The sequence below is a fragment of the Ziziphus jujuba genome, chromosome 2, assembly GCF_031755915.1.
Source record: "Ziziphus jujuba cultivar Dongzao chromosome 2, ASM3175591v1".
NCBI lineage: Eukaryota > Viridiplantae > Streptophyta > Magnoliopsida > Rosales > Rhamnaceae > Ziziphus > Ziziphus jujuba.
Genome location: NC_083380.1, coordinates 7,697,868 through 7,710,592, shown reverse-complemented (window position 1 = coordinate 7,710,592; position 12,725 = coordinate 7,697,868). Strand labels below are relative to the sequence as shown.

Here is a 12,725-nt window from a genome sequence, read left to right as displayed (position 1 = left end):
GAGTATAATATTTACATAGTGATCAGGAACTTTAAAAAGAAAAAAAAAATTGTAAAATAAATTCTAACATATATTATACAAATACACATACATATAAACAACTTTACCAATTTTCATCACCTTCCATCTCTAATGGAGTCTTGAAACATAGGATATTGATTAGCATTGATAACTGACTGCCCTGCATCGCTCACCATGCTTGTTCCTGCAGATGAGTTATAAAAGCTAGTAAAAGTTCCTTTTGTTCCATATCACTTATTGAGCTGATTAGACGGTTGAATTTCCTGTCACTCAAGAATCCAGGTGGAGTAATCTCATTGGTCACTTAAACATCTCCTAAATGAAGGATCAATATTGACCTAGAAGATTCTAGAATTAACTAGTAGATTTGATATACTTGGTTGGAAGTCGAGCATTGGAATTTGTGAAAAAAATATCTAAAATTGAGGATGAGAGCAAGGACACAATGGAGAAGTCTAGAAGCTTTGAGTAGGCCAAAGCAACCGACTTTGTCAAGTATAAAAGGAAGCTTTGGCTTCCCTGCTTGGTGAGCTACACAAGTGAGCTCCAAGGAGGCTCTCGGTTGGTGTGAGTGAAAGAGCTACTCAATTGAGTAGAGTAAGCTCTTAGAAAGAGAGAGCTTTCATGTGTCAGTAAATGTTAAGAGTTGTGCTTATGTGTTAAGTCTTAATTATGTATGTGGGTCCTGCTGCACGTGTGTGAGTATTTTATATTATGTCAATGTATTTGTTTGTATAAATTATTAGTATAATAGAATTAATTTATTTTCTCCCCCAACAATTTGGTATCAGAGCGGGGTAAGATTCAATGGGATAATAGTTTAATGGGTTTGGTAAGTTTTGGTGTCTTGCTTGGTATAAAAGAGTGGTATGTAAGAGTTTGTTAGGGATCAAGGCATGAGCATTGGTGACCACAATATTGGAGGAAACGGTCAAAGACCGTATGGTGAACGGTTAGAGACCATAAGTGCCAGAGGATGGTCAAGGACCATGAATTTGTAAGGCAATCAGGGATCGCGGTGATGCATGGAGGCAGTCTAGGACTGCGGTGGCAAGAGATGGTCAAGAATCGTTGTTGGGGGAGCTTCTTATGATCGTGCACAATCTGGGATTGTGGAGCTTGCTATTTGGGACCAAGCTTGTTTGGTGCGTGAGCGGACCACCAAACCGCAATGAATGACCTTCAAAAGATAGAAGGTATGTGGAAGCTCAATAGCATAGATTACAATATATGTGGTCGTTGCAGGGATAGAATTTCTGGGAAATCGTTGGAGGCGACAAGATTATGTCGCTGGTGAATGTCGCTGCTTTGATGAAGTGGAAGATCAAAGCTAGTAAGGCATGTTGGTAATTAAGACTACCATCGAGGAGATAATTTCGAAGCCTACTGGAGATGCCAAGACACCAAAGGAAGAATGTGATAATTTTTCAGCACTCAAGAAGAAAAGAAAGAATGGGAAGTCAATATTGAGGGGGAGAATTGAAGGATCAATATTGACCTAGAAGATTCTAGAATTAACTAGTAGATTTGATATACTTGGTTGGAAGTCGAGCATTGGAATTTGTGAAAAAAATATCTAAAATTGAGGATGAGAGCAAGGACACAATGGAGAAGTCTAGAAGCTTTGAGTAGGCCAAAGCAACCGACTTTGTCAAGTATAAAAGGAAGCTTTGGCTTCCCTGCTTGGTGAGCTACACAAGTGAGCTCCAAGGAGGCTCTCGGTTGGTGTGAGTGAAAGAGCTACTCAATTGAGTAGAGTAAGCTCTTAGAAAGAGAGAGCTTTCATGTGTCAGTAAATGTTAAGAGTTGTGCTTATGTGTTAAGTCTTAATTATGTGTGTGGGTCCTGCTGCACGTGTGTGAGTATTTTATATTATGTCAATGTATTTGTTTGTATAAATTATTAGTATAATAGAATTAATTTATTTTCTCCCCCAACACTAAAAGCATTGCCACCACATGTGGCATTGTTGGTCTCAGCGAAGGTGATGTTTGAGTGCACAGCAAGGCTATTCTTATCACTCTTCTTATTTGTTCCTCATACAATTCTGATAATGTTATATTGCTGAATCCACCGCTTCAAGTTCTCATCCTTCTTTATATAACTTCCAAACCTAGTGATTTAAGCAAGAAATATATATTGATAATTCAGTAAAGTTGTCAGCGACAAACAAACATGTTCTCAAAGGTTAAGGAAATAACAATTTCAAATAGCAATGTATAATTTCAACGAAACTGCTTTGGTTTTTGCATTATAAAATAAGACCATATTGGGGTCTTGTTAACCATGAATCTATAACCATAGCTAAAGTCTAAATGCTTTAAGAACATTTGAGAACTAAAAGTCAATCCAAAAAATTATATGATAAAACTAATATGCAGTGCAAAAAAAATTATAGTTTCATACCCATCCAAGAAGAAAAGTCTTTTCCTCACCCAATCTCCACTGACAATCTCCAGAGCTAGAACACCGACGGCGAATATATCAGTTTTCTCTGTGAGTTGCCCACGCATGGCATATTCCGGTGATTTTAGGTCTTTAAGAATCTTACGCTGTTCCAGGAACCTGGGTGCTTATGTGGGTCTTTTGAATATCAAATAGCTTGGCCAAACCAAAATTCGATATCTTGGGGATGAGATTAGAGTCGAGCAGAATATTACCGGCTTTAACATCTCCTTGTATGATCCGAAACTGTGACTCTTCATGAAGATAAGCTAGGCCTCTTGCTATCCCCAAGCAAATGTTAAAACGTGTAGACCATTTTAGAGCTATGTTTTTACTTCCTGCACAAGCAAGCCATTATAACCTGTTCTATTATTGCTGATATTGGATTTATTTTTTATAAGCAGGCAATAATTTGTTTGTCATACCAAATAACACATGTTCAAGACTATTGTTTGCCATGTACTCATAAACAAGAATTAGGTTATTTGCCTCATGACCAGCATCCATACAATTGCACCAGGTTACGGTGTTGCACAGCAGTCATTGTAGGGATTTCTGCCACAAACTGGTTCTTTCCTTGGTGGGATTTCAGAGACAGTTGCTTCCCAGCAATATTGGCATAAAAACTTTTATTACAACAGATTTTACTTTTACAACAGATATTTTGTTATTAAACATATTTTTGGTTGTTTTTGGACGTTTGGATGCTTTTGATTAGCTTCCTTTTAGACTTAGATACAAACACAAATAACATTTTTAAAAATTATAACTTGTGGGGAAAAATATATATATATATATATATACATATAGTTAAAATTTTAATTTTCTTGGGATCCTTTTGGAATATTTGGGAAAAAAAAATTTAGTTTAGATTTGCAAACCTAAATTAAATTGGATATATTACAATTTATTCAAAATTTAAAGCAGATTCAGTAGTTGATTAATCAAATATATGTAACCAAAACCACTTAATCCCATATGTCCAATTGCCTTTGCCTTTCCACAAAATTTATAAATAAATAAATAAAAATAAAAATATTGCCTTTATCTGTAACATGCTTTTCCCTAAAAAATATGGAATATTACAAAAATGCTATCAAAAGTTACAAAATAGACTGAGGAATATACAATGCAGCAGTTTACACGTGCTTTAGCAAAAATATTGTATATAATAACCCTTAAAACAAGTAATATACCTAAGCTGGTTAGAATTCTAGCCATTCGCGCTTTTATCATAGCTATAGATAAAGGTGTATAAGTCTGAATTAGGGACACCAACCAATACTAGAATAATTTAGATGCGATGGCCCGAGTAAACATCAGGTGGTATACATTTCTCTACATGATCCATTTATTAAAACTTTGACAAGTTGCAAACAATAAGTAGATGTGGATTTTAACATTACCAAATTAAAATAGAAAAATCATTTTATTGGAAAAAAATTAGAAAAATTATTTGTAGGTGATAAAAAATAAAAGAATTAAAAGAGTAAATTGGATAAAAATTTTAAACAAAAGAAAAAATTTAAAATATTAAACAAAAGAGAAACTTTACATGGTAAAATATGAAAAAGAAAATCCAAACATTTAACTTGGGAAGAAATTTTAAAGTGGCAACCATACCAAAATAAAAAAATAAATAAATAAATTGAAAAAAAAATGATTTGGCTATTTTAAAATCCACATGTCAATATTTTAATAGATGGATAATGTATTAAAAAAAAAATACCTGATTTTTTGCCAACGACTTTCCCACAACTTTATTGCTCCTACAATGGGTGACATGATTTCTTACCAAGTATTCCTGGCCTTGTAAAAGTTAGCATAACATTTTCTATCCTTTTTTTTATTTACTTTTCTTGAAATTTATGAGAACTGATTTTCTCTTTTCTTGTTTACCTTCTTCAAATTTTCCCTTGAAGCGTGTTTTCTTTTTTGCATTTAGATAACTATTGATTTTTGTTAGATAAATGTGGAGTTGGAGAGGGCTAGAGTAGTACAAAACTTCTCAATAGAAGTATCACGGTAAGAATTTGATGCTTTCACGAATTGCCCAATTGATATAAAATTGTAGTGATTTGGGTTTCCATGGAATTGACTGCTCGGCATTAGTTGTTGACCTATGTGTCAATGACAGTGTAAAAATATATGTTATTTTTTGATAATTAATGTAAAAATATAAGTCCCAAAAAAAAAAAAAAAAAAAGATATAGCAAAACCAATCTGAGATATAGCAAAAGGTTCATGACCTAACAAAAAAAATTAACAAATATTTCGAAGAGAGTAGACATGTGAAGATCATCGTTGGAAGAAGTAGTTTTTGTCTCACGACAATGGAAAATTAAACATAGAGGCTACATTTTCTGGGAACACAGTCAAGCCATCCTTCCTTGCGATGCAAGCTATGTTCATCTAAATTTTCTTAATTTGTTTTATATTTTATAGGAACCCAGTCCGACCACTATTTCAGCCTTTTATTACTATTATTATTTTTTCCCACTTCACACTCTTTTAACTTCCATTGTTTTCAGTAATAGAAGAAGAAAAACTCCCATTGAAACAATTGTTGAATGATAGTTGTTGTTTATTTACACTTCTTCTTTTTTTAATTAATATGTCTTTTGTCGATCAAGCATGATTAATAGCATTACATATATGATGTGAATTAACAAAGACTTTTTTTTTTTTTTTTTTTTGGGTGCGAATTCCTCACATACAACTTTTCATATTTTTATTAGAAGAAAAAAAAATAATTAAAAAAAGAGGCTTTTATTGGAACATCATTTTTCTCTGAAATATCTCTAAAATTCAAAATCAGAGAACGGAATACTCTAGTTGACCACTTTTTCTTCCAAGAATTTTTTGTTTTTTTTTGGTGTATAATCCCTTGCATTAAGCACAAAACGACATTTTTTTCTCCCAAGTACTATTCATATACTTCACTCTTCGTCATCATATTAAAAAAAAAAAAATCTCTAGTATGATTTTGATCAACACCATTTGGATTAATAAAATAAGATTTTCTAAAATATAGATAGATTTTAGACGCTCTCTTTGCTATTTGTTGAGTGTTGATAGATTTTAGACGCTCTCTTTGCTATTTGTTGAGTGTTTAATTAGTTTTCCTTAAGACACAAATTAAACAAAGTTTAAAATAAAATTTGACGAAGCCAGGTGGGTAAGGTGATGAATATAATGAACATTTTTAAATGACCAATATTTTCTATATAATTATGGTATTACACCAAATATATTTTAATAAAAAAATTATAACTTGTGAAAACAAATTTTCTTTTTAAAAAAAAAAAAAACTTATAATTGATTCGAGTTTTAATTTTCTTGTGGTATTTGGATTAGAAAAAAAAAAAAAAAGACTTCGCTATAAAATGCAACAATAATAATAATATAATCTATTATTATTTGAAGAATTGGTTCTTTTTTTCTTGTGCATGGATTTTTAACATGCGTACATGTTGTGAAGCTCGATCATACCCGTCCATCAACCCAATTGGAATTAATATAGATGATGGTGAATTTTGGAGTTGACGATGGGATTATTTTTTTATTTTTTTTTTGTTGTCAAAGATAACAAATATTCTATATTTCAAAGGGGAGGATATCATCCAGGATCTGGAGCAGGCCTATAAGTTCTTAGTGGAGGTCGATGTCACCCAGGACATTAAGGTATATTTCCAACACCATTGCTAGATTGGAATAGTCTATGAATTGCCCGACCTACAAAAAGAATGGTGAATTGTAGAGCTCCAAGTTTGGGTGTTAAATGTATCAAAGTTAAAGTCCCAGATTAATCATAAACTACTTATTAACATAATGTGTATGGATTTGAGATTCGAAAAGCAGCCGGATTGATTATGTCCTGTAATGGTATAGAACATAGATGTGCAATTGTAGTTGCAATTTTCTCGCCTCAATGGGCCCTATCATGCCAATTGAAACTTCAATGGCAAGACCCTTATGGCAAGGGGTCAGGCCCAAGTGCCCCGTAAACAGAGACTCAATGACAAGCGATTGCCCCGCAAAAAGAAGATAATGGCAAGCCCTTTCTGGCAAGGGATCAGGCCCAAGCGTCCCGAAAACAGAGGCCCAAGGGTAAGCGATTGCCCCGCAAAGAGAAAAGGGGAATTTGGTCCAATGCCCCTGTTTTGCAAGCTTTAAAGATATTTACCAACACTTTTTGGATCTTTTTTATTTTACCTTTTAATGTCTATTTTATCTTTAAGAAAATTACAATTAACTTGCATATCCTTATTTTACATTCCCCCACATCCATTATTCACCGTTCTTCGAAAAAAAAAATTCCATTCAAAACAAACAGAAACCCCTTCGTCCCCCACATCATCTTCATCATCATTTTTTTTATTTTACAACCTCAAAAAAAAAAAAAATCTTACAAACCCAAGGTAGCCAACGAACCCAGATTGAATTTTGAATTTAATAAAATAAAGATAATTTATGAATTTTGTAGTTGGAGGAGATAAAAAGAAAGAGAGAAAAATAAGGGAAAATGAAAAAAAGGATGGCTTTAAATATGTGAGAAATGAAAATCAAACACCCAAAACTTCTCAGATAGAGAAAATATAAAGACAAAAATAATCCACAAAGAAAGATTGAATAATTTTGTATGATGGGTTGTTTGTTATAGATAAAAAACAACCCAAAAAATATATATATAAAATAAAAAATTAACAGAAGAAAAAACAAAATGAAAGAGAGAGAGAGAGAGAGAGAGAGATGAAATGAAAGATTTATCAAAGTTCGTTAAAAATTGAGAGAAGCAAATTTGGGAAATGGGTTTTCTTTTCTTTCTTTTTTGTTTTTTTTGGCTCTCCTTTTCTCTCTCTATCTATTCTATTTTCTCTTATTTGTTTGTCCCACGGCCATGTCTATCTCATTGCTGAAACCTTCAAATGAACATTTATGAGCAACAAATCAATCATCCTATTTGCTAGACCTAAAATTGAGCATAAAACCTCCTTCCATAGCTTTGAGATGTCCTTCGAGTCCAACAAGAGAAAGAACTTGAATATGAGAAGGGTTATTAGTAAAGAGAGAGAGGGAAAGTGGATGTGAAATGTGATAGGTGAGACACACATAAGAGAGAAGGGTAGGGTTGGAATAATGAAAAGAAGATGGGTAGATAAAAAATATTTAAAAAAGAAATATTTAAATGGACTTTGAGGGGTCGAAAATAGTGGGATAGAGGTATGGGACGGGCTGGGTTGGTCGGAAACGGCGAGAATCGCCGGAAAAATTTCACCTCTCCGCCGCGACTTCGCCGGCCCGATCTGGGCGCGTCCTGCGGCGGCTGGCCGGGAAATTTGGTGGCCGAGGTCTCAAGGTGGTGGGCTTCCTTGGTGGCCAGCGCGTGAGGGCTATGGGTGGCCGGAAAAAGTGCAGCAAGGAGAGAGAGAGGGACGGCCGGTGGGAGAAAAAAACTGTGTTTTTGTGTTTTTGGTGCTCGGGGAAGAAGAAGGAAAAAAAAAGAAAAAAAAAAGAAAAAAGAAAAGAAAAAGAAAAAAAAGAAAATGGTGTTTTCCCATGTGGGGAAAAGAAAAGAAAAAGAAAAAGAAAAGGAAAAGAAAAAGAAATAAAATAAAAATAATTTAATAATTAAACAAAAATATTATCATTTAAAATAATAATAAAAATAATTTGATTTTACACATGGTTGACATGTGGCTTCTCAACATGGTGACACATGGCCACCTTCATTAAGTCACACGTGGCACATCGTTACGCGTTTAAAAATAATATTAAAATAATACAGTATTTGAAAAACTTTACAGGTCCATAACTTTCAAACCACATGTCCAAATCGGACGTGCCGCTAGTCTACGGACTCGTATTGACGAGCACTTCACAACCATGCATGAGTCAAAGCTCAACCTTGCATGAATAAAAAGTCAACCCCGGCACCCCTTGGATAGTTTGGACCGCAACTTGTTTTGCTCAAAACTTTCAAACCGTAGCTCTGTTTTCAACATGCTACCAGTCTACGAACTCGTGCCAACGTGTACTTCGTAACGGTACCTCAGTCAACCTAGAATTCCAACCGGGTTAAAAAGTCAACTTTTGACCCCTTCGGTCAACGGTCAACGGTCAACCTCGGTCAGCGTGCAAAAATTTCCGACATGGTTCGGGATGGGGTGTTACACAAAGCTGTAAACAGCAGGCACAATTATCTCTGAATCTCCAGTCACTTCTTCCACAATGGTTCGACCATTTATAGTCCATTGCAAATTATTTTGAACAATCTGATATTGTGCACCAATTTCTTTAACCCAAGCATTAGAAATATAATAATTTTTCCCAATTATGAGTGTGTCTCGGAAGATGTGGATGTCTCCACCATATATTGTGGCCTGGATCTTATTACCCTGTATAAGAAAAACAAGAGACTTAAAATTGAGTTATATATGAAACAAATTATACAAAATAAATATATTATCAAAACAAACTTACTTCTTCGTCAGCTAAGATTAACCTTTGATATTTGTTTGGACTTGATTTAGAAACTCGTGGCATTGCTTTCTCAATAATCACCACTTTTACTGTCCAACCTCTTTGTTGAGCTTGAATATCCTTGATTAGCTTTACTTCTCTAACCATTTTGCTATAGTATATTTTAGAAAAACATACAATGAAATCACTATGAATCAAATAAACCAAATTATAGATGACATAGTCATTGACTATGAGGAACACGGATGCTTTGGCAGTTGTTAGAGCTCTCAAAAAATGGATGTTTGAGATAATCTACGCAGACAAGCTAGTCCTTTTGTTAGCATAAATACATGTTGGTTTTTCATATATCAATATGTGATATTGGGTGAAGAACTGAAATATAAATCATATGCATGTGCACACAAAAGCAATGAAAAATGCAAAGATCCATGCACAATGAAATTCATGAACTCACAAAAGAATTGAAATGCAAGAGGAAATTAAGTAATAAGACAAAGGAATGGAAAAAATTAAAGTTACCAATTTTGTAGTGAATAACACAATCCTCATGTACTTTATCGTCACTGATAAAGAGAGTAGGGGGAGAGAAAAGCTGAAAACAAAAAAAAAAAAATAGAAAAGAAAAAAAAGCAATGGCATTTAAATACTGAAAACCAAGGAAATAGGCTTTAAAATATTATAAATCAAAATCTTTACTTACATGGTAAGGCAAAGTCTTTTCTGAAATACAATAATGAAGTCCAGAATTTTGTATAAAGTACACCAATTCTATCCTTACCATCCTGTAAGTCATCATAACCATAATGCATGTCATACCACAACCCTTGACACCTGTATGGCAAAATAAAAAAACAAAAGCATAAAATATGGATCTCACCAGTATGGCAACTGTTGAATAGTTAAAAAACAAGGAAAAGAAAAGCCAAAACGCACAAAAAGTAGTCGTTTTGGAACCATTTTGAACAGTAAAACATGACCAAAACTTGAGAGCCCTTCTCGCTTATAGTATAGACTAAAGGATATTTCATTGTCCTTTCTCTAGTATGTCTCTATCATATAAAAGAGAAGGGGGGGGGGGGGGGGGAACTTGTCCAATTCCATAGCTATTCCATCAATTCCACGGGGCATTATAGGAAGGAAATATAGCACCATTCAGTGTGCTATTGATGCTAAGAATAGTACCACTTATCGGAATCAACTTCAAAAGTAAACATTTACTTTTCGAGTGTACTAGTTGATTCAAGTGTCCGCCCCATGTTTGCCTTTTATTATTTTGAAATTTTCGTATATATTGTGATTGGCAAAATTCACAGGTTTTCTCTTTTTCTTTTTTTATTCCATTGGAAGCAAAATTCTCAGTCGACACAAAACGTGAATTACGACTTTCACTGATGTCACTTTGGAAGTGCATGTATGAGTCTGTGTAAAGCGCTGGCTGCTGCTCACGGACTAAAACACATTATTAACGTTCTTTCATTATTGCAAAAATTTTCAACATATATATAAGTTCGATCATAAAAGAGAAATCAATTTGTAAAAAAAATTGAAGACAGAATCGTACAGGCCATGTCATGAGTTTAGTTTTTCTACCTACTTTATTAAACTCTCTCTCTAGATTTTTTTTTTACTTTTTATTTTATATTTTAATTGTTATTATAAAGGTAATGTATTGTTGTTACCGATTCACTACTTTTCTTTTCTTCTTTTTCTTTCTCTTCCTTTTTTACTAAAGATTTGAATCATATATAAACATGTTCTGGCAGCTAGATTCTAATGCCCTTAGTTTCTTTTTGCTCACTTATGATGACTTTATGAGCGATTAAATTTTTATTATTCCACAAGAAAAAGAAATTAAAGCTTAAAAACAAAAGAAATGTTAGGAGAAAAGAGAATAGATGTAACACCCCGTCCCGAACCATGTCGGAATTTTTGCACGTTGACCGAGGTTGACCGTTGACCAAAGGGGTCAAAAGTTGACTTTTTGATCCGGTTGGAATTCTAGGTTGACTGAGGTACCGTTACCGAGTACACGTTGGCACGAGTTCGTAGACTGGTAGTACGTTGAAAACGGAGCTACGGTTTGAAAGTTTTGAGCAAAACAAGTTGAGGTTCAAACTGTCCAAGGGGTGCCGGAGTTGACTTTTTATTCATGCAAGGTTGAGCGTTGACTCATGCATGGTTGTGTAGTGCTCGTCGATACGAGTCCATAGACTAGCGGCACGTCCGGTTTGGACATGTGGTTTGAAAGTTATGGATCTGTAAAGTTTTTCAAATACTGTATTATTTTAATATTATTTTTACACGCGTAACGATGTGCCACATGTGACTCAATGAATGTGACCATGTGTCACAATGGTGAAATGCCACATGTCAACCATGTGTAAAATCAAATTATTTTTATTATTATTTTAAATAATAATATTAGTATTTAATTATTTTTATTTTTATTTCTTTTATTTTCCATTTTCTTTTCTTTTTCTTTTTCTTTTTCTTTTTCTTTTCTTTTCCCCACGTGGGAAAACACCTGTTTTTCTTTTTTTCTTTTTTTTTTTCTTTTCCTTTTCTTTTCTTTTTTCCCTTCTTCTTCCTCGAAACACACACACACGCACAGTACCTTTCTTTTTCTCTCCCACCGGCCCTCTCTCCCTCCCGTGTTTTCAAATTTCGGCCACCTACACAGTACACGCGCCGGCCAGTGACGTGCGGAAGGAGGAGGCGAGCTTGGCCGCCAATTTTCAAGGCCAGCCGCCGCCGGACGCGCGCCGATCGGGCCGGAGAAGCCGCCGACCGCCGGATTTTCTCTCTCCTTTTTTTTTGTGTTTTCTGGCCAACCCAGTCCCAATTGAGCCTCCTATTCCCCTATTTTGGGTCCTCTGAATTCAAAAATGGCCTCCAATCCCAAAAATTCGAAGCGGTTTGCGAGATACGAGGGATTGAAAACCGGCCGAAACTTTCCGGCCAAATTCCGGCCACCTCCGGCGGAATTGGGGTCGATGGAGACCGGATTGGTGATCCTCGTTTCACGAGCTTCGATTCGGTATATCATTCGACCATTTTGGTTAACGTTTGCGTTTAAGCCCCCGAGTACCGGGTATTATTTATCCGATTAAAATATTAATTTATTTGACTATCTGTGAATTTTGTTCTAGGAGCACCGGTGAGTCGTGAAATTGATCCCGTGGTGGATCATGGGTTAATTGCGTACTCCAGGTGAGTGACCCACTTTTAAAAATATTTTTGGGAAAATTAATTGTATTTATGTGGTATTAATTTGATATCTGTAATTTGTGCTCATATGGTGTATTTTAAATATAATCGGGAAAAATATTATTTTATATATATATTTACCATTGGTAATAAATGGAAATTTTCGGATCATTAAGAAATTCCCGATTATTATTTTATGGTGATTTAATTATGAATTATATTGTTGTTTAATTTATTATGCATGAGCAAAGTGAATTTTGGTGGTATTTGTACGTGGTTTTAAATTTGATTTTCCGGGCATAATTGGGTTAAATATTTTACGAAAATATTTAGTTATATTTTATAAATTATGTCCGCGGTATTTTTATGGTTGCATCTCGTACTTCGAGAAAATTGTGGTTTGTTGGTTATCAATGTTTCGTACCGGGTTGTTAAATAAAAATATGTGGGATGGTGTTTTGTGAAAATTTGGTATACTTCCCACGGTGGTTTTTGGAAAAACGGTACGGTTGTTTATTAATGTTTATTTTTAGACGCACTCATACAGTATTGGTGTTCTGGTGTAT

General features: G+C 34.4%; 1 protein-coding gene across 1 annotated transcript; it reads right to left on the bottom strand.

Annotated features, from left to right (window-relative positions):
- Nucleotides 1-2,568: 2,568 nt before the first annotated feature.
- Nucleotides 2,569-2,973, bottom strand: LOC125422574 (probable LRR receptor-like serine/threonine-protein kinase At1g56140). The gene is made up of 2 exons (XM_048474632.1): nucleotides 2,892-2,973; nucleotides 2,569-2,804 (listed from the first exon to the last, which is right to left on the bottom strand). The coding sequence occupies exons 1-2, from the start codon at nucleotides 2,971-2,973 to the stop codon at nucleotides 2,569-2,571; spliced, it is 318 nt and encodes a 105-aa protein (XP_048330589.1).
- Nucleotides 2,974-12,725: the final 9,752 nt, after the last annotated feature.

Coding starts and splice junctions, on each gene's coding strand:
- LOC125422574 (XM_048474632.1), bottom strand. CDS start 2,973: ATGGATGCTGGTCATGAGGCAAATAACCTAATTCTTGTTTATGAGTAC. Junction 2,805..2,891: donor TCTTGAACATGTGTTATTTG/GTATGACAAACA, acceptor TTGCTTGTGCAG/GAAGTAAAAACATAGCTCTA.